The sequence below is a fragment of the Pygocentrus nattereri genome, chromosome 20 (assembly GCF_015220715.1).
Source record: "Pygocentrus nattereri isolate fPygNat1 chromosome 20, fPygNat1.pri, whole genome shotgun sequence".
In the NCBI taxonomy this organism is placed as follows: Eukaryota; Metazoa; Chordata; class Actinopteri; order Characiformes; family Serrasalmidae; genus Pygocentrus; species Pygocentrus nattereri.
Genome location: NC_051230.1, coordinates 9781154 through 9802813, shown reverse-complemented (window position 1 = coordinate 9802813; position 21660 = coordinate 9781154). Strand labels below are relative to the sequence as shown.

The 21660-nt window shown below is 39.3% G+C and overlaps 2 protein-coding genes across 4 annotated transcripts in view; one reads left to right on the top strand and one right to left on the bottom strand.

Moving 5' to 3' along the window:
- Positions 1 to 263: 263 nt before the first annotated feature.
- LOC108444315 (fucosyltransferase 7) lies at positions 264 to 5646 on the top strand. 2 transcript variants are annotated; one of them, XM_017725441.1, is made up of 3 exons: positions 295 to 336; positions 562 to 641; positions 3120 to 5646. In XM_017725441.1, exon 3 carries the CDS (start codon positions 3238 to 3240, stop codon positions 4270 to 4272), a length of 1035 nt encoding a protein of 344 aa, XP_017580930.1. In that variant the 5' UTR covers positions 295 to 336; positions 562 to 641; positions 3120 to 3237; the 3' UTR covers positions 4273 to 5646. The 2 variants fall into 2 exon arrangements, with proteins under 2 accessions (XP_017580929.1, XP_017580930.1); XM_017725440.1 differs by lacking the exon at positions 562 to 641 and having other exon boundaries at positions 264 to 336.
- Positions 5647 to 7434: 1788 nt separating this feature from the next.
- The window catches only part of si:ch211-225b11.1 (uncharacterized protein LOC561694 homolog), a 51014-nt gene continuing 36788 nt past the window's right edge, over positions 7435 to 21660 (bottom strand). The window contains exons 13-15 of one of the 2 annotated variants that reach the window (XM_037531591.1): positions 19645 to 19815; positions 18420 to 18531; positions 7435 to 7560 (exon numbers count right to left, since the gene is read on the bottom strand). In XM_037531591.1, the coding sequence (XP_037387488.1) occupies positions 18421 to 18531; positions 19645 to 19815 (282 nt within the window). In that variant the 3' untranslated portion in view covers positions 7435 to 7560; position 18420. Of the gene's footprint in view, positions 7561 to 16441; positions 16460 to 18419; positions 18532 to 19644; positions 19816 to 21660 lie in introns of those variants that run through there. The other variant, XM_017725416.2, reaches the window with a different exon arrangement.

The following is a 21660-nucleotide window of genomic DNA, read 5'->3' as shown; positions in this document are numbered from 1 at the left end:
AAAATGTTTGTATTTAAAGGTTTGCTGCTGTGTTTATTTCTTTTTACTTCAGAAATCAATGAATTGTAACAAAACACACTGTGTTACTTACAATTTTGCATATTTTATATCTTGGATTAATTTATGTTCACTCCTGCACCAAGAGAAACAGCTAAACCGCTGTGTTTTGTACTTAAAAAAAAAAGATCATGACTGTGATTGTGAAAGTGCCTGAAGTGGAGAGAGGGTAGGAAGGAGTGGCAGAGCAGAATACATTAGACACTCTACATGACAAAACAGACACTCTGCCTTGACAGTGTCTCTCAGCTTAGTCTCCAGAGCATCGTCTTTCAGGAGGTGAGTAGAGTCTGCTTAGTCACTTACATTCTGCCTATGACCAGGCTGTAGTAGCACTGTCATGACTTACTGAGCACATTATGTCTTGGTTTCAGATTTTATGTAGAGTGCATTGAACTCATAACCAGAGATTTCTGATAAGAAGATGCAGTTGAAGCACAACTTTCTAGAAAGGTCATAGAACAAGAAAGCATTGTGAGACACTTATGTTCTTGCTTTTCTCAGCTCTCATATTTAGGCTGAAGTTGCCATACCAGTATTTGGAACTCAGGAATAAAGATGACCCAAAACGCATAAACTTTAAAGTGAGGCAACATTTTATTATAATTCCTGTTGTGTCTCTTTTTTCTTAATTTGATGAAGGAAATGAACATCCTAAAAGTAAATTAATATATTTGAAAGGGTCATTCCTTGTTTTTAGTGCTTCAGCATTCGTTTTAAGGTAGCATTTATAAATACATAAAGTTACTGGTAACACTTTATTTGGAGGGTCATTTATAGATGATTAATAAACTCTTAACAGATCATCAGTAGCACACCGACAGCATATCAGTGAGGTAGTGAAGCATCTGAATACATTGAAGTAAATATCTTATAGATGTTCTGTTGATGTATTGCTTAGGTTAAGCAGATGTATTGTTAATACATTACTTCTATTACACCAAACCTAATCTTACCCCACCTTACCCAGAACTTAACCCTAAGCCTGGCCCGAATCCTAACCCTGACCTTAACCTCAACCCAGAACCTAACCGTAACCTTAACCTTAACCCATAACCTAATCCTAACCTTCATATGTTTCTGACATGTCACTGAGTCTGTGGAGTGTTTAGTTCATCTAAAAAAAAAAGTGTGACCATGTTACTAAACTAGGATGTCCACTTTATTAGGGACATACACATAACATCTCAAAAGACTTTTGATTTAAGCCAATATGAATTAGTTTAAAATGTTTTCCAGCTAATGATCTATGTTACAATAGCAGAAATTGTATGTACTGAGTTACTTTCTTCCTGTTTTTGTTGTAATTGAAGTTATGAGTAGAGTAAACTGTAACTCTCCAGTGCAGAGTGCTGATTCACTGGCAGTAAGTAGAACCTATTTCAGTAAATGTGCCGTGGAGTGAAAATGACTAGCTGTTCTGTAAAAACACACATTCTGCTTTTGACATGTGAGTTCATTTTTCAAAGCCAGAGGCAAAATTTACATTATGTATTTTGTTGATGTCACGATTGGGCCCTCCCAGTCCTGTCCATGTACTTTTTGCTTACTTTTTCATCCATGTGCAATTGTGTTTGTTTCCTAGTCCGGCCCCTTGTTTTGGTTACTCCGCCCCTGATTGTCTCCACCTGTGTTTCCACCTGTCCCTCGTTTACCCTTATGTATTTAACCCATGTGTTTTCCCCTGTCTGGTTACTGGTCTTTGAATTGTCTGAACTGTTTGAATTGTCTGGTCTTTGTCTGAATTGGTGGATGTATTTTATTCTCATGGTGTTTGTTGTTTGATTCAGTGTTCATTTCGTCATGTCTGTCCCTCCTGCTCTCCGTGTTGCATGTTTGAACCTGGACTGTCTAGACTATGACCCTGGATTTGCCCTTAATAAACATTGCTTGCCTCAGCACATGTATCCACCTCCTTGCTCCCAACCATTACAGTTGAATTTCTAAGTTTAAATAATTTAACACTTTATAGCACAATTTAACATATTTGCGAAAAAAAAAACTAAATGTAAAATGTGGCTTGTGCAAAAGTTTTTCTTTTTAAATAAAAAAAATATATTTTATGGTTTATTTTTTAAAATATGTAAAACTCAGCACATAAATAGAAATTGTACACTAAAATTAGCAGAAAATGTAAAGTTTAAGCATGTTCTTTATAGGGTGTGTTATTTCATTTTCAGTAACAAAATCAAAATTATACTCAATGGCTATAATACTTAATAATATAATTTAAAATATAATACATAATACTTAATGGGTGTGCAAACTTTGACTTTGGTGCACCTACAGTCAGTTATGCTATTATTGCTAAATACAATGGAAAAGCCCTGGTAGAGCTAAGCTTTTTTAAAAAGTAGGGTAAAAAGGAATAAATAGCAACTGGGAAACATAAAGGAAGTATAAATGAAAGTAAGAGTAAAGTTTAAAAAATGATAAAACAGGAAGTAAAAATACACGACAGTTAAAATACATTCTAAAATTGAATTTAAAAATGAAGAAAAATAGATGGAGCTGAAACATATAATGTAAGAATAAATAAAGTAAAAAAAAGTAAGGTAAAGAAAAAAGTAATATTGATACTAAATATCAGTAAGACACTGAATGAGATCATATTTTTTATGTTAACTGACTTGTACTGTATTATCTGTTTCCAAAATTTAGTTTCCTTATTGTTTCCTTTTTAATTATGTATTATTAAATTATTATGCTTTGTTAAATTACTATGCCTTGTTAAAGTAAAAAAATACTTCACAGAGTAACAAGTAATTAAACTAGTTTAATTCAACTTAAGTCATTTAAATAAACATTTTATTCAAAGCATTTATTTTAGGCAAATAAATTATTTAATTTTCTTCTTACTACATGAAGTAAATTTTTTAAAAGTTACCATTTTTTACAGTCTAATATGTTCCGTTGTTTTGTTAATTAACAAATTACATTCTACATTGTTTTTAGCCATTTGAGATTTGTTTATTCATTATTGTATTTAATGTAATGCTTCTCTCTCTTTTTTGTTTTTTACAAATTCTTCAAAGTTTATTGATTACTCATTTTCTTATTAGGTGGCACCCCTCCTTCTCCATAAATTGCACAAATTTCAGTTGTGAAAAAGGACTGAACCCCTGTTGTGGTTAAACTGGAACCCCACCTTCCGCATTTGCCCTCTCTCATTTTTTCACAATGTGGTCAAGACGACTTTTAGCTTCTGCCCTGGTGTTCCTTAGCCTCAGTTCTCTGATGCTATATGTGCTGGTATTCAAGTGGTTAGGAACCAACCAGGACCATCTTCGCCCCCAAAACATAACCATCTTGCTGTGGCACTGGCCTTTCGGAATCTCCCACAGCCTGAAGGGGGATGTTTGCTGGAGCGAGTTTGGCATTCCTGGATGCTTCCTTGAGAACAATCGATCTATGTTCTCTCAGGCTGATGTTGTAGTTTTCCATTACCATGAGCTTTGGACCAAACGCTCCAAGTTGCCGTTGCATCTGTCACGTCCACTGAGACAAAGGTGGGTTTGGCTGTCACTAGAGTCTCCGATGAATAACCACAATCTGACAGCCTATAATGGCTTGTTCAACTGGACCATGAGCTATCGGCGTGATGCGGACATCTTTGTGCCGTATGGAAAGCTGGTTCCGAAGACCAACAACAGCACCTACCTCATACCACGAAAAAGGAACTGTCTAGTGGCCTGGGCGGTCAGTAACTACAAGGAGCACCACAGAAGGTCTAAGGTATTCCAGCAACTGAAGCAATACATTCCAGCTGAGCTGATTGAGGTATACGGTCACTGGAATGGCAGGCCACTTTCTAACAAAGCTCTACTCCCTGCTATATCTCAATGCCTTTTCTACCTTGCCTTTGAAAACTCTTTGTACAGGGACTATATCACGGAAAAGCTATGGCGCAACTCACTACAAGCAGGGAGCATCCCAGTGGTGCTTGGACCCCCTAGAGATAACTACGAATGCCTGGTGCCCCGAAATGCATTCATCCATGTCAATGACTTCAGGAGTGTCAAGGAACTGGCTGCTTTTCTAAAGCGTCTGGCCTCTGATAGACAGAGTTATAAGTCTTACTTCAGATGGCATGACAGTCATGAAGTGAAGACCATCACAGACTGGAAAGAGAGACTGTGCACTATCTGCTCTCACTACAACAGACTACCCACACACAAAGTCTACCAGGACCTATACAACTGGGTCAACATGTGAGTCATTTGGGACATATGCAATCAGACAACAATTCCTCAATTGATATCCCCATAAACATGCTCTTTCACAGCAACAAGCTTTACTAATTTTTAAACTGTTTAATGCCATGTTTCCTATCACAATATGAAAGATGCACAGGGCTTTGTTTACTGTTGGAATTCTTATATGTTCTTTTCTTGTTAGATTTGTGTTGTGTTTTTTTTTTCCAAGTGAGTGTGTGACCTCACTCAAAGCACAACTAAGCTCAGTGGGAGTTTATTATTGTTTTGTTCAATCAGAGTAACAGTAAAGCGTGACTGACTTAATTTCTTCTTTACACATTTTCTTATTCGAAAGGGTAGTTTGTGATGCAAACTGAATAAAAATCTTCACATTTTAGGTTATTTTTTTTACTTATCAGTTAACCCTTTAATCAGTTAAAAACCTTTAATCAGTTAAAATCTCAGTGTTATTACATACTAACGCTTATTATTCAGCAACTACAGGGACATGAATAATGGAGAAGCACATAAAATTCCTAAGGGGTAAAGTAACATTCTGGTTATATTAGGGTTTCTAAATTGCAATAGCATAGTGCAGCTCAGTAGCATAGCATTTTAAACTTAACATAGTAGCGGCTCTAAACAAACACTGAAATTTAAAGAATTTACTTGTTTTGGCAAAACAAAAATTGAATTGTGCGCTTCAATTTTTCATTGCACTGAATGTTATTTTTGCAGGCATGCTGTGATGCTTCTCCAAACTCGCAGCATCGCTAGAAAAAACGCATTTGTCGGTGAAGTAAGAGATGCAAGAAAAGATGAAGAAAGTACACCGCCAACATAGAATATCTTAAGAAATCATCTCAAGTGTGTTGCATTGCACACATTGGTCAAACGCATAAACAATCGCCTAGATGCGAATGGAACGCCCTTCCGGGATTCTCAGAATAGAAGTGTTTTCTGTCACAGCTCAGCTTAAGGCCGAAGGTACAGCCTATACACCTTCTTGGTGTTTTCTTTCACCGCTTGTCTAAATATGACAGATACAGCCTATACCCTCTTGATGTTTTTTCTTTATTGTTGTTCTTTAACAGTTGTTGGTTTTAATGAGCAGCTAAATCTCCCCTCTTTTGTATCTGGTGAGGAGGCCTTCAGCACCATTTGGCACCCCTTGCATGCCAACCCATGTCTGAGATGCTTGCTTGTGAAACTGAAAAAAGGTAGTGTCTATCTGAGTCAGAAAGGATTATGTCCATGCGAGAGTGTGATGTATGTGTTAATGTGCTTTAGTTAAAACAGAACAACTCTTAGATCCTAAGTGCCCTGTAGACTCAATCTCTTCTATCAAAGTACATTCATACCAAAGTTTAAAAAAATAAAGGTTTCTAAATGGTTCCTGTGTTGGCTGTATAGCTTTAGGAGAAACATTTACAACTGGAGGTTCTTTAAAACTGGGTGAAACATCTCATTTACAAAAGCAACCATCCATGAACATATTCTCCAAAGCAGGGAGGGGAACTCCTGACCCGGAGGGCCAAACTCGTCAACATTTTACAAAGAAATCTACAGACTGTGCTGGACTCTGTCCCTCAGTTCCCCACCCCTGCTTTAGGGAACCAAATGTGGTTCTTCTATGATATCACGCCGAAGAACCCTTTTAGGCACTCCTAATTAAACATTTTCTGGCTGGATCATCTATAAACGTTCCCTTCTTGCAGGCAACAGTACACAGAACCACAGAATATCTTAAGAAATGATCTCCAGTGTGCAGAAGGGTTTGTCACACTTTGCCTAGATGTGAATGGAACGCCCTTCCGGGATACTCAGGATAGAATTGTTTTCTGTCACTTGGCAAAAGGCCACACTTACAGCATATAATCTCTTAGTGTTTTTTCTTTGTTTCAGCAATTGTGGTCATAAGACAGTTGCTGGTTCTAATGAATCAGGGACATAAATAATGGAGAAGCACATAAAATTCCTAAGGGGTAAAGTAACATTCTGGTTATGTTAGGGTCTCTAAATTGCAGTAACATAGTGCAGCTCAGTAGCATTTTAAACTTAACATTATGTAGTGGCTCTAAATAAACATTGCAATTTAAAGAATTTCCTTGTTTTGGCAAAAACTGAACCAGCTCTTCAACTTTTCATTGCACGGAATGTTATTTTCGCAGACATGCTGTCATGCTTCTCCATATTTGCAGCTTGCTAGAAAAAAGGCATTTGTCGGCCAGGTTGTGGCTGCTAAACCTCCCCTCTTTTAGATCAGGCCTTTAATACCATTTGTGCCATCCCTTGACTGAGATGCTTGCTTGTGAAACTGAAAAAAGGTACTGAGTGCCTATCTGAGTCAGAAAAGAATTATGTCCATACGAGGGTGTGGTGTATGTGTTAATGTGCTTTAGTTAAAACAGAACAACTCTTAGATCCTAAGCGCCCTGTAGACTCAACCTCTTCTATCAAAGTACATTCCTAGTGAAGTTTCAGTGCCTCACTTGCTTGGTTACAAAAGCAACCATCCCTGAACACATTCTTCAAGCAGGGAGGGGAACTCCTGACCCGGAGGGCCAAACTCCTCAACAATTTACAGAGAAATCTGCAGACTGTGCTTGACTCACTGTGCTGTCCCTCAGTTCCCCACCCCTGCTTTAGGGAACCAATTGTGGTTCTTCTGTGATATCACTCTGAATAGCCCTTTTTGGCACTCCTGCTTTAATATCTTCTGGCTGGACCATGAATAAATGAGCTGGCCAGGTTCTGGCTGCAAGTCTCCCCTCTTTTAGATCTGGTGAGGCCTTTAACACCATTTGGCACCACTTGCGTTCAAACCCTAGTTTGAGATGAAATGGCTTGGATGCTTTTCATTGGTCTAGAACATCATGTGAAGGTTCTTCAAACCTTCTTCTTTACAAAAAGCACTCTTTAAAAGACTAACCATTGAGGTTCTCCAGGGAACCAAAAGTGGTTCTTCTGTGGCATTACAAAAAAAAAAAAAAAAGTCCATGTTTGCTTTACCTGCTTCCAAATTTGCAGGCTAGACTGTAAAAATCCCCTCTGTGCAGTAAATAATCCATTGAAAAATGAAGGATCTTAAGTGCTGAGGTTCTTCAAATCTTTATTTTTAGGAATGTAGACATTTTCAGAAGTCCTCAGTGAAAAGTCTTTCAGCTAGACGTCTGATATTGTGCTTTTATTGTGTGAGAAAGTGTAGTTCTGACTTATTTATGAAAAGTTATTCTTACCTTTGCATGCTGCGTCCTCTCACTTTTACCAGAACCACTGAGAGCTGAGTGGAAATACCACAGCACACCTGTTACCACAAGCACTTTTTAGGACATATTTACAGCATTTGGGCATCAGTCAAGCATTTTTGCTGACATTTTTGGCCTTATATTTTTTACTCTGTTTATATATAAGTAGCAACAGGTCAGAATTCAACATAAACTGACAGTTTAACCCTTTAAATGCTCACCAGCAGGCCCAAATGTTTTATTACACACTTCGATAACCCAGGAATTTTCAGTTTGCACTGATGTCCCTGAAGTGACTGAACAATGAACCTTAGTAGGTAATAAGCATGGAATTTGAAGGGGTTAAGCACTTCTGTTTACATGTTTACAACTGAGCTGCAGCAGCAAACTGGGCTGCTTGCTAACCATTCGTTGATGGTTTACAAGCTGCCACATGTAAAGCATTCAATTGAGTGTTTAAAAAAAAATCAGAATTAGCTCTAAATTAACATGCTTTCATCATCACTTCAATACCAGGGACTTGCTGTCGCTCCCATTAGAGGAGGTTTCAGTCTGAGTAAGCTGACGTTGGTATGTCTTTGATATTCAACCAAATTCATCATCTTAACAAAGCAAGCTATCACTGAACGCATCACTCAGTGTGAAAAACACTGCATTTATGCTCTTTCCAAATGAATCAGAGGCAATCTGGGGATTTTACTAGTAGAGAGTGCTGCTGTGAACACATCATAGCCCAAAGCTGTATTTCCTTCACAGAAAAGATTTATAATACACTCTTTAAAAAGATGGTTCTTTAAGGGTTTAGTAAAGAAATGGTTCTAAAAAAAAACCGAGCACTCAAAAAACTTGTTGCATGATTAACCCCTGAAAATCACAGGCATGTTACATAGTAAGGCTTATATTCAGTACACTCTCAGAAAACAACTGTACCCCTCTAGTTACTGGGGTGGTACATTCAAATGAGTCAGGGAGCATAACTGTACAGAGCCCCGCTGGTGACATCCTGTATAAATAAAAAGAATGCGTGCCACGATGTAGTAAGCCATGATCTCGTTCCCACGCCTTACTAAGTCATGGCCATGACTTAAACATCTCATTCCCACACCTTACTAAATCGTGACCATGCATTAGGATCTCGTTCCCATGCGTTAGTCAGGCGTGTCCACGCATTATTTTTATTTATACAGGATGGCACTAGCGGGGCTCCGTATAATTGTACCAAAATCCACTGAAATTATATTTTCTAAGTTGTATTGACTCCACAAACCCCATCTCATCTCCAGGCTTTTTGTTTTATTGTTTTGTTTTAAAACATTAGGTTATGTTCAAATATGTACTTTTCGCCTGGAAAAACTTATTGAAGAAACACAATTGGACCTTAAAACCACTGTTGTACCTTTGAGGATACAATTACATTTGCACTTTATTGAATGAAAAAATGCACAGAACCTTAATTTCTAACAGTGTAAATACATGGACTTCAATATAAACGGGCTGAACTATTCTTTGCTTATAAAAGTGTGTAGTAAGAATTTGGTCTTTTTATGGGTTACATGGTTCTTTGTATCATGAAAGTGTTCTTCAGATTGAAAAGGGTTCCAAATATCACCAAAAAGGGTTCTGCTATTGTTAGAATGTCTGTGTAACATTAGAAGAACCCTTTTTGGTGCTATGTAGAATCATTTACAAAAAACACCTTCTCCATCAATCTGAAGAACAATTTCATGATGCAAAAAAGCCTTTAATCATATAAAGGGTTCTATGAATGTTTGTGGTTCAATATCAAACCATTCCTTACTAAAAAAAACCTAAAAAACTATCTTTTGAAAAAGATTTCTATAGTACTGTACGGTACTAATAGTATAATAATGATCATTTTGTTGTATAAAATTTCTCTAGTACTATCATAAAGAAATATTTGTTACTTGTGAAATATCCTTGTTTCTGTGCTCAGTGTCCATTTTATCAGTTCCACTTACTATATCGGTGCACTTGGTAGTTCTATAATTACAGGCTGCTGTCCATCTGTTTCTCTGATACTTTGTTAGACCCCGTTTACCCTGTTCATCAGTGGTCAGGACCCACATGGACCCTCACAGAGCAGGTAGTATTTTGGTGGTGGATCATTCTCAGCACTGCAGTAACACTGACGTGGTGGTGGTGTGTTAATGTGTGTTGTGCTGGTCTGAGTGGATCAGACACAGCAGTGCTGCTGTGACCACTGAAGAACAGGGTAAACGGGGTCTAACAAAGCATCAGAGAAACAGATGGACAACAGCCTGTAATTGTATATTTGCAAAATGTTACACTTATGCAGTTGAGCAAATACAGAAGTTGTAATGTAATACAGTGGGAGGTCTGTTAGGTTCAGTTTAAATTTCAGTTCAGCTTAAGTTTAAAGTGCAAGGTGTCGCACGTCATTTCATTATGTTTTTGTTTGCATTTCAGTGTCCCATGTTCTTTGGAAATGAGGTTGTACAATGCTTGTGTAATGTCCTGTAGTAAAGTACTGTAATGCTTGTGTAATGTCCCGTAGTAAAGTACTGTACTATATATAATTCTTGTGTAATGTTCTGTAGTAAGGTACTGTAATATGTGAATAATGTTTGCGTAATGTCCTGTAGTAAAGTACGGTAATATATATAATGCTTGCGTAATGTCCTGTAGTAAATACTGTAATATATGTAATGTTTGCATAATGTCCTGTAGTAAAGTACTGTAATATATATAATGCTTGCGTAATGTCCTGTAGTAAAGTACTGTAATATATACACTGCTCAAAAAAATAAAGGGAACACTCAAATAACACATCCTAGATCTGAATGAATGAAATATTCTCATTGAATACTTTGTTCTGTACAAAGTTGAATGTGCTGACAACAAAATCACACAAAAATCATCAATGGAAATCCAATTTATTAACCAATGGAGGCCTGGATTTGGAGTCACACACAAAATTAAAGTGGAAAAACACACTACAGGCTGATCCAACTTTGATGTAATGTCCTTAAAACAAGTCAAAATGAGGCTCAGTATTGTGTGTGGCCTCCACGTGCCTGTATGACCTCCCTACGCCTGGCCATGCTCCTGATGAGGTGGCGGATGGTCTCCTGAGGGATCTCCTCCCAGACCTGGGCTAAACTCCTGGACAGTCTGTGGTGCAACGTGGCGTTGGTGGATGGAGCAAGACATGATGTCCCAGATGTGCTCAATCGGATTCAGGTCTGGGGAACGGGCGGGCCGGTCCATAGCTTCAATGCCTTCATCTTGCAGGAACTCCAGCCACATGAGGTCTAGCATTGTCCTGCATTAGGAGGAACCCAGGGCCAACCGCACCAGCATATGGTCTCACAAGGGGTTTCAGGATCTCATCTCGGTACCTAATGGCAGTCAGGCTACCTCTGGCGAGCACATGGAGGGCTGTGCGGCCCTCCAAAGAAATGCCACCCCACACCATTACTGACCCACTGCCAAACCGGTCATGCTGAAGTATGTTGTAGGCAGCAGATCGCTCTCCACGGCGTCTCCAGACTCTGTCACGTCTGTCACATGTGCTCAGTGTGAACCTGCTTTCATCTGTGAAGAGCACAGGGCACCAGTCGCGAATTTGTCAATCCTGGTGTTCTCTGGCAAATGCCAAGCATCCTGCACGGTGTTGGGCTGTGAGCACAACCCCCATCTGTGGACGTCGGGCCCTCATACCATCCTCATGGAGTCGGTTTCTAACCGTTTGTGCAGACACATGCACATTTGTGGCCTGCTGGAGGTCATTTTGCAGGGCTCTGGCAGTGCTTCTCCTGTTCCTCCTTGCACAAAGGCGGAGGTAGCGGTCCTGCTGCTGGGTTGTTGCCCTCCTACAGCCTCCTCCACGTCTCATGGTGTACTGGCCTGTCTCCTGGTAGCGCCTCCAGCCTCTGGACACTACGCTGACAGACACAGCAAACCTTCTTGCCACAGCTCGCATTGATGTGCCATCCTGGATGAGCTGCACTACCTGAGCCACTTGTGTGGGTTGTAGAGTCCGTCTCAAGCTACCACGAGTGTGAAAGCACCACAAAAATTCAAAATTGCCAATAATTTCCACCTGTTGTCTGTTCCATTTGCACAACACCATGTGAAATTGATTGTCAATCGGTGTTGCTTCCTAAGTGGACAGTTTGATTTCACAGAAGTTTGATTTACTTGGAGTTATATTGTGTTGTTTGTGTTCCCTTTATTTCTTGAGCAGTGTATAATGCTTGCATAATTTTCTGTAGTAAAGTACTGTAATATATTTAATGCTTGTGTAATGTTATGTAGTAAAGTACTGTAATATATATAATGCTTGTGTAATGTTATGTAGTAAAGTACTGTAATATATATAATGCTTGTGTAATGTTATGTAGTAAAGTACTGTAAGAGACAAATTTAATATAATATTCTTATATAAGTCATGTAGAAACTACTGTAGTATTACTGTAGATAAAAGTGAAAGGGCAAAGATTGCTGAGCAGTCAGAGATGGCCTCCTCTTAGAAAGGTATAGAGTAACTGTACTGTGAAGACTATGCAAGTTTGTTTTTAAGAAAAGAGGAGAAACTTCTCACTTCTTCTTTCTCCACATCAGCACTGTTGGTCTCTCGTAATAGAGTCATATTTTTACTGACGTGGATGAGACAAAAACTCATTGGAACACACTGCCTTTTTCTTACATATAACTCCCTGATGACCAGAAGACTTAAAGGACCTATATTCAGCATTTTCTTTGTATTATTTTAATCCCAATTCATTGCTGACAATATCTAATCAAATTAGACATTCTTTGGAACTGTGCTTTTAAGACAGATATATGTAAATGAGCTCTCTTCTGATTGGCTGCCCTGTACTGTGTAACATTCAAAAAGAACTTCAACAAGAACATGCAGGACTAAACTGCTGTCCACCCTCACAAACACACACACACACACACACACACACACACACACACACACACACACACACACACATACAAACACATAGACACACACACTAACAGCAGGCCATGTAGGAGAAGAACAGAGTGAAGGGACATAGCACATCCCCCGCGGGTTCACCCCAACACCACATGTGTAATGTTAATGTGTAGGGGGTTTACAGTGTGAAGTCATTGAAAACGTGTTATTTTAAATGTTCTTTACAGAAAATGAGCAAAAGAAAAGGAATCTGAGGTTAAAATGATAATGAATCACATCATTTTTTCTTTTGGAAAACATTGAAAATGGGTCCCACAGACCTGAACACCACACAAAGGTACGTTATTTATCAGTGTCCGAAAGACAATGGCTGAGTAATCACTCACTGCAGCTGCATGTACAGGACCTCAAAATCACTAAATGTGTTTGGGTTTACTTGAATTGCGAGAAGCAGAAAATTAAACCAACTTATAAGACTGAACATTGCACATGTGGAAAAACATTCCTGCCTCTTTAAAAAAACTGAAACTCTTGTCTTCTGAAAAGAATGGACGACACTGTAAACAAATAAACTGATGTTTACTTAGTTGTTGAGGATTTTGTTGGATGTCTTTTCCTGATGCTGAAAAATGACCTTGTACTAATGGCTGTTGTGACTGGAAACAACATAAATGCAGGTTGGTCTCTGATTTTTGCACCATTCTGCATATACATATATCACAAAATAGAGATCTGAAATGATTAAACAATATATATATATATAGAGTATCTGTGTACAAATTCATGTTATTGTAGACTTACACTCAAATGTGAAAACAAAATACAGTATAATGATATCAAAAGTATAATAAGCAAAGTAATAATACAAAAAAAAAACATAAAACAGCTTGTGCATTTGCAGTGACATGCTCAGCACTTTAGTTTCCCTGTGCATATAAAATTGTGGTTATTTTTTATAGTATATTTCATACCAGTATTATATATATATTTATATATACAGTATCTCACAAAAGTGAGTACACCCCTCACATTTCTGCATATATTGTATTCTATCTTTTAATGGGACAGCACTATAGAAATGAAACTTGGATATAACTTAAAGATGTACAGCTTGTATAGCATTATAAATTTACTCTCCTCTGAAAATAACTCAGCCATTAATGTCTAAACAGCTGCCAACACAAGTGACTACACCTCACAGTGAACATGCCCAAATTGTCAATTTTTTGTATGACCACCATTGTTATCTAGTACTGCCTTAACACTAGAAGTCCCAGAGAGGGGTCATTTAACATGTCTACCTCTGGAACCCAGAGACGGGTCGAGTGACCTGAAGGATTTTAGCTAACATCCTATAATCACCGTCTTTTGTTCTGTAAATAAGGCCATTACTGGCGCACCACAGGAGGTTGTTGTTTGCCATTGAGTTTAGCTATTTAGTTTCTAGTTAGTTCTATTCAGTTTATTGTATTTGATAATATAAAGATTATACATTTTGTATTTAGTTTAGTTTTATTTGAGCAAAAAAGCAAACAATGAATTATTTATTTTTTTTTATTTTAAATAGAGAATTAGAAATTTTACAGCAAGGTACAGCTGTGAGTAATGACCAGAAGCATTTGTGTCAAGAGGACTGAAATTTCAGCGTGAAAAATTTAAGAACAACTCTTATTTGTTTCCATGCTTTTTATTATTGTTATAAAAATAATACAAAAAATACAAGGAATAAAACAATTCCACACATATTTACAATAGTCTGCAGTGGGGGCCTGCGTGTGTGTGAGTGGCATTTCTTTGTGTGGCTAGCATTTCAGCACTCACTCAGCAGTCTGTCTGCACTGTCAGAACATACCTGGCACTGCCAGGGTATGTCCCTGGTACATTTGCCACACGTGTATTTGTAACCTCTTGGGCATGGAATTCACCAGAGCTACACAAGTTGCTACTGGAATCCTCTTCTGCTGGATGTTAGACACCTTATGCTCCTCCAAATTCCGCTTGAGGATGACCCACAGGTGCTAAATCGGGTTTAGGTCTGGAGACATACTTGGTCAGTCCATCACCTTTACCTTCAGCAAGGCAGTGGTTCTCTCTCTCTCAAAAACACACCCTTGGAGGTGTGTTTGGGGTCGTTGTCGAGTTGGAAAACTGCTATGTGGCTCAGTTTCCGAAGGAAGGGGATCAAGTTCTGCTTCAGAATGTCACAGTACATGCTACCACCACCATGCTTAACTGTAGGCAAGAGACAGTTTTCTTGGTAGTCCTACCCGGGGCGCCACCACACATGCTGGACACCATCTGAGCCAAAACTGGCCATGCAGACCGAATTGATGCATTGTGTGGTGTATAGTCTGAGCACTGACAGGTTGACCTCCCACTTCTTCAACCTCTGCAGCAATGCTGGCAGCACTCATGCATCTATTTTTTGAAGCCAACCTCTGGACATGATGCTGAACACGTGAACTCTGTCCTGGAAAACTGCTGTATGACCTTGGTCACCATACTATAACTCAGTTTCTGGGTGTTAGCCATCTTTCTGTAGCCTAGGTCATCTTTGTGGAGAGCAACAATTTTATTTCTCACATCCTCAGAGAGTTCTTTGCCATGAGGTGCCATGTTGAATATCCAGTGGCCAGTATGAGAGAATTGTACCGAAAACACCCAATTTAACAGCCCTGTTCCCCATTCTCACCTGGAATACTAGGGAGGGACAACGACACAACTGGGCACAATCTGGACATGTTCACTGTAAGGTTTACTCACTTGTGTTGACAGCTATTTAGACATTAAGGCTGTGTGTTGAGTTATTTTCAGAGAACAGTAAATCTATACTGCTATACAAGCTGAACACTTTAAGTTATATCCAAGTTTCATTTCTACAGAGTTGTAACATGAAAAGATATAATAAAATATTTGCAGAAATGTAAGGGGGTGTATATATATACAGTTTGATTTCACAGAAGTTAATTTACTTGGAGTTATATTGTGTTGTTTAAGTGTTCCCTTTATTTTTTTGAGCAGTGTATATACAACACAATATAACCAAGTAAATCAAACTTCTTTGAAATCAAACTGTCCACTTAGGAAGCAACACTGATTGACAATCAATTTCACAGCTGTTGTGCAAATGGAACAGACAACAGGTGGAAATTATTGGCAATTAGCAAGACACACTCAATAAAGGAGTGGTTCTGCATGTGGGGACCACAGACCACTTCTCAGTACCTTTCTGCTTTCTGGCTGATGTTTTGGTCACTTTTGAATGTTGGTGGTGCTTTCACACTCGTGGTAGCATGAGACGGACTCTACAACCCACACAAGTGGCTCAGGTAGTGCAGCTCATCCAGGATGGCACATCAATGCGAGCTGTGGCAAGAAGGTTTGCTGTGTCTGTCAGTGTAGTGTCCAGAGGCTGGAGGTGCTACCAGTAGACAGGCCAGTACACCAGGAGACATGGAGGAGGCCATAGGAGGGCAACAACCTTTGTGCAAGGAGGAACAGGAGGAGCACTGCCAGAACCCTGCAAAATGACCTTCAGCAGGCCACAAATATGCATGTGTCGGTTAGAAACCGATTCCATGAGGATGGTATGAGGGCCCGACGTCCACAGATGGGGGTTGTGCTCATAGCCCAACACCGTGCAGGACGCTTGGCATTTGCTAGAGAACACCAGGATTAGCAAACTCGACACTGGCACCCTGTGCTCTTCACAGATGAAAGCAGGTTTCCACTGAGCACATGTGACAGACGTGACTGAGTCTGGAGACACCGTGGAGAGCGATCTGCTGCCTGCAACATCCTTCAGCATGACTGGTTTGGCAGTGGGTCAGTAATGGTGTGGGTTTGGCATTTCTTTGGAGGGCCGCACAGCCCTCCATGTGCTCGCCAGAGGTAGCCTGACTGCCATTAGGTACCGAGATGAGATCCTCAGACCCCTTATGAGACCATATGCTGGAGTGGTTGGCCCTGGGTTCCTCCTAATGCAGGACCATGCTGGACCTCATGTGGCTGGCGTGTGTCAGCAGTTCCTGCAAGATGAAGGCATTGAAGCTATGGACTGGCCCGCCCGTTCCCCAGACCTGAATCCAATTGAGCACATCTGGGACATCATGTCTCGCTCCATCCAACGCCACATTGCACCACAGACTGTCCAGGAGTTGGCGGATGCTTTGGTTAATAGTTTGGCTCCTTTGGTTAATAAATTTGATTTCCATTGATTTTTTTGTGATTTTGTTGTCAGCACATTCAACTTTGTACAGAACAAAGTATTCAATGAGAATATTTCATTCATTCAGATCTAGGATGTGTTATTTGAGTGTTCCCTTTATTTTTTTGAGCAGTGTATATAAAGAGAGAGACAGAGAGAGATACATAGATATAGATACATATGGAATACATAATTATGGTTACATCTGGTTGATAAGATTTAATTTATTTGCATTAAACTTAAAGGTAAATTCCACCATTTTTTAACATTCCTGCACAATTATATGGTTAAGATGTAATAGTCATTCAGATTGATTTAATGGGAAATGCCCCATTCTACAGAAACAAACTGAGTCAGAATTGTACAGATTGGCAGTGATAGGAATCTGAAGAGCTTAATGCCATTAAAAGTTCCCTCACAGAAGGTTACATTTCAGGTTACATGTAATGGTTAGAATTTACTCTCCGAGACGCTGTTTTACTAGTTGTGAGAAACTTTTGGCTTAAAATGTGTTTTAAACATCCCTTTAATTATATTAAGAGTTCAGACGTTTTGCATATTATTTGTAAGATTTAAACGCTTGCCTTTGGGAACAGCATATCAATTTAACAGGTGATGGTCAAGAAACCAATCAAGTGCAACATCGTTTAGATGCTAAAATAAATCTGCTTCTGCTTTCAACATCATTTTCAGTTTAATTTCCTTTTGGACTTATTTAAACTTTTTTTAAATAATAACAAGACCATCTGAACATTTTAATATTCAGATATATATTTGTGGACATGATAAATCTGGGTTTGGGATATAGTGAATATTTGTTAAACAAAAGTGTTTGGATATCAGCAACTAGATATTTCTAAACGTCAATTCAAATGTCATTTAAATCTCAAGCACTAGACTGCTGAGAACGACTGAAAAACAGCCTTTACTCTATTAGTCACTTCCTGTTATGCAAAATATATTTACAAAGCGGTGAAGCTTTGAGCCCATGAGTGAGTTAAGCTTTATTATCTGTAGCTTTATTATCTGAAGCACCAGATACTAACAGATGAACACTGAATACTATCAAGTGACCAGATATTGTATGGGGAGCACAGAATACTATGTGGCAGTGTATATATATACTGCCACATAGTATTCTGTGCTATACTATATATATATATATATATATATATATATATATATATATATATATATTCTCACCTTATAGTATTAATACACCCACTTCTCAAAGCTAATGTTTCTTCAACCAGCTAACACTAACAGCTGTTTAAATTTGTCACAATTTGCACAGCTAAACTCGATTTCTCCTCTTTCAACATCCCCAAAATATCAGTTAATTTTGGATCCAAACAATTATCTCCGAAGCCGAGATCAAGATCATCAGAGGATTAAAAAATGCTGTAACTATGTAAAATACATCTTGTGGATGAATAGAACAATATATCAAAAATGAGCTTTTAACTTAGCCAACTAGTAGAGAAACTAAATGTATTGTGTTTTGTTCAAATTGCTTCTTTAACAGTCATGTTGCATGGAAACGATATTGCAGGCAATTCATAGCGCGCAACTAGTTGCATGAAAGTTTCACCTCGTAATGCAGCCTAAGAAAAAACTCAACATACAAAACTGGTTCAGAGGCCAGTTTCATCCCCTGAACACAGCCAGTGCTGAGGCACCTTATTTGATTAATACAGTACATAAAATATAGTGAATTTGGAAAGAATATAGTGATTGTGAAGAGCAGCGATGCATCTCAGCGCATGTACATGTGCACATACATCACTGAGAAGTGCTGAACAGTGTGCTGGACTCTGAGTGAACCCTCTGTTTCTCTTGTAAGGCATGTATCGGCTGCAGATCCACTGTGGGCGTCAGTGCCACCTTCAGCCTCTGTAAAACATTACACACAAAACTCACTACTTTCACAGATAGAAATATGAAGTAAGAGTATGTGCACATGAATGTGTGTACCTAAAAATACTAGCAAATGTGTGTGGATATGTGCATAATCATGTCCATAGTGTGGAAGAAGGGGTGGGATGGCGGGGGGGTGTTGACTGGGACTGCCAATTTAATCTCTTGGATCCCTGATTGTCTCAAAATAACAATTCTGGGAAGTTCTTGAAAATAATCTTATTGCTGGTTGTGCTACTCTGCGCTGGGTTGTGGGGTAGTTAGGTGGGCTAAGTGTCTACCATGAAGGACAGCTATATGGTTAGAAGTGACCTGCCTGCTTTCTGGCCATGTCAGCTGGTGCTAAGCAGTGGTTCTACCCTGTTATCTGCTCAAGTTGCCTTTAAATCACAATGTTTTCCGCATCTTCTTTCTTCGCTGTATGAAAACCCACAATAATATTAACCCTTGTGTGGTGTTCAGGTCTGTGGGACTCATTTTCAACGCTGATCAAAAGAAAAAATTAAGCAATTTATTATTATTTCAGATTCCTTGGCCTTTCATTTTCTGTGAAGAACACATTTTCAATGACTTCACACTGTTCACTCCCCACACATTATATATGTGTGTGAGTGAGTGAGGGTGGACAACATGGACAGGCTACAGCTGCTAAAGGAGAATAAATTGCTATGGCTGTATTGAAGTAATAAAAGAATAATGATGTGGTGGGGTCCACCAGACCACTGAGGAAAAACAACATGAACACCACACAAGGGTTAAGGGGCTAAAAGACTCTGATAACACAAATCAATACAACTACCATGTGCAGAAAATAATTAGATGAATATATTAGTGTAAACATTTGATTTTATAGAAAAATCTCCTTCAACATTTCTCCAAAGTCAATCTCCAAGTGCCCATTTCAGTGTGTACGTCTCAACAACATCAACACAACAACGTCGTTCAAGTTCATCATCAATTTGCTGGCCCAGATCCTGCCTCAAAAAAAAAAGCCATGAAGTGATTTTTGGGCAGTGGAAGAAGAACAGAAGAATGCAAGAACACGCACAAACACATTTGGACAAACACCCTATGTGTGCATCTGCATACCTGTGATAAAGATCCTTTATTCCTCCAGATTTCATGTGCTGCCCCCAGTGGGATCCATATTATAGAAACGAGAGAAATGAACCAGCCCAGCACCTCAGCCCACAGTGGGTATGTGTAGGACTTGCCATAGCGTGCAGGAGTGTACTGGATTATACTGGAGATCAGAATAACCTGCGGACAAATGAAAAGTTGTCATAACAGTTTACAGAAGATTTTTAGAAATGCATGTTGTAAACTGCTTTGTATAAAATCTCTGACTGATGCAAACTGCAAGTTGACCCAAGAGTGACTGGTGCAAATTACAGCAATAAGCCTAAGGCTGCTGTTAGATTTGATTATGGGCTGTTTAAAGCTGCTTTGTGAGTAGTACAATGACTGCAAGTTCACAATCAGAGCTGTCAGTTGCATAATAACTAGATAACTAGAACAGGAAAGCTTGTGCACAAATGTTAAGTGGGCTTAACAAACCTGTTGCTATAAAATCCCAGCTGGTTGCTAAGCAGTGACGATTTCTCCAAGACCGCAAGGGAAGTTCAGCTTCCCTTACAATGTCAAACATTAAATGGTCAAATATGTGTTAACATTTCATTGACTACAAATGCGTTAGAAAACGTTCAACTCGAAGACGAGGTCGTTCAGAACCAGCTAATTATCACAAATCGACTGACTCGATTTTGTTAACTTCTCATACATTCCTGTAGCGTCAGTGCATTTGCCCATAGAAGCTGAGCGTCTATTCACTTCAATGGGACTGCATGGAACGGGTTTTTTCATTGCTTCGAAACTCGCTGGTCATTGGATAAATGACACAATTTTGTCCCGCTCCCGGACGCTAAGCGTCTCTGGGGGTGAATGGAGCTGTGGGCGGGTCTGGACGCGGAGCTTCTGCAAGATGATTGGACAATCAGATCAGACAGGCAGATCAACACCTAAGACTGTAGGTACGGAAAGGTAACAGGTCTTTTCAGCTTTCCTGGTATGACAAAGTTAGTTGGCTGACTGGAAGTGCTGTGACAAAGAACATGTACTGCTGGTCACACCTCTTGATGAAATCATCCCAGGGATCATGCCTTGTCTGGTCAAAATTGGGTTTTGGGGATCTGTCTAACTTTGACCAGGCATATAAAAGGCATGAAAAGAGCAATGAACATGATTGCATGTGCAAGGTTAAGTTACCTGGGCAGGGTCAGGGTTGAACATGCAATTGATGAAGGTGCTCGCATTCAAGTGGCAAAAGATAATGAAACAGTCAAACAAAACAGGGCCTTCCTAAACCGCTTTACTGACGTGACTTCCTTGCTTGGCCGGCAGGAGCTATCATTTAGGGGGCATGATGAGAGTAGTGAATCATCCAACAAGAGGAATTACAGGGAGTTCACAGAAACATTATCTAAACATGACTCTGTCCTGGCCACACAATTACAGCCATCAGCTGTGTTTTCTGATAAGTCTCATTCTATCCTAAATGACTTGATCTCTGCTCTTGCAGCCACTGTTTCTGATGAGATCAGAGATGAAATTCAGACTGCTCCCTTTTTTGAATGGCAGGTGGATGAAACAACTGATATTGCTTGCCGTGCCCAACTTTCTGTCATTGTTCGCTATGTTGATAGTGCAGGTAAAACTCAGGAGCACTTTATTGTTTTTTTTTTTTTTGATGTTTCAGAGGGGCAAGATGCTCAGTCTGTTTTTGAAGTATGAAAACATGCAGGGCTACAATTTTAGGGATAAACTTGTGGCACAGACATACGATGGGGCTGCTGTCATGGCTTCAGCCCTCAGTGGTCTGCAGGCCAAAGTGAAGGCAATTGTCCTCAGTGCAATGTTTGCAAAGGAGGTTGCAAAGCTGATGCTAGACTGTTAATATAGTTTCCCAAGTGATTTCTAAGGTGTTGCTAGACCATTGTTATGATATCCCAGGTGGTTGGTAAGGTGTTGCTAGGATATTACTATGGAGATCCTGGTGGTTGCTGAGGTGTCACTAGGCCATTTCCATGTTATCCAATTAAACTGCTA

Coding starts and splice junctions, on each gene's coding strand:
- LOC108444315 (XM_017725440.1), top strand. CDS start 3,238: ATGTGGTCAAGACGACTTTTAGCTTCTGCCCTGGTGTTCCTTAGCCTC.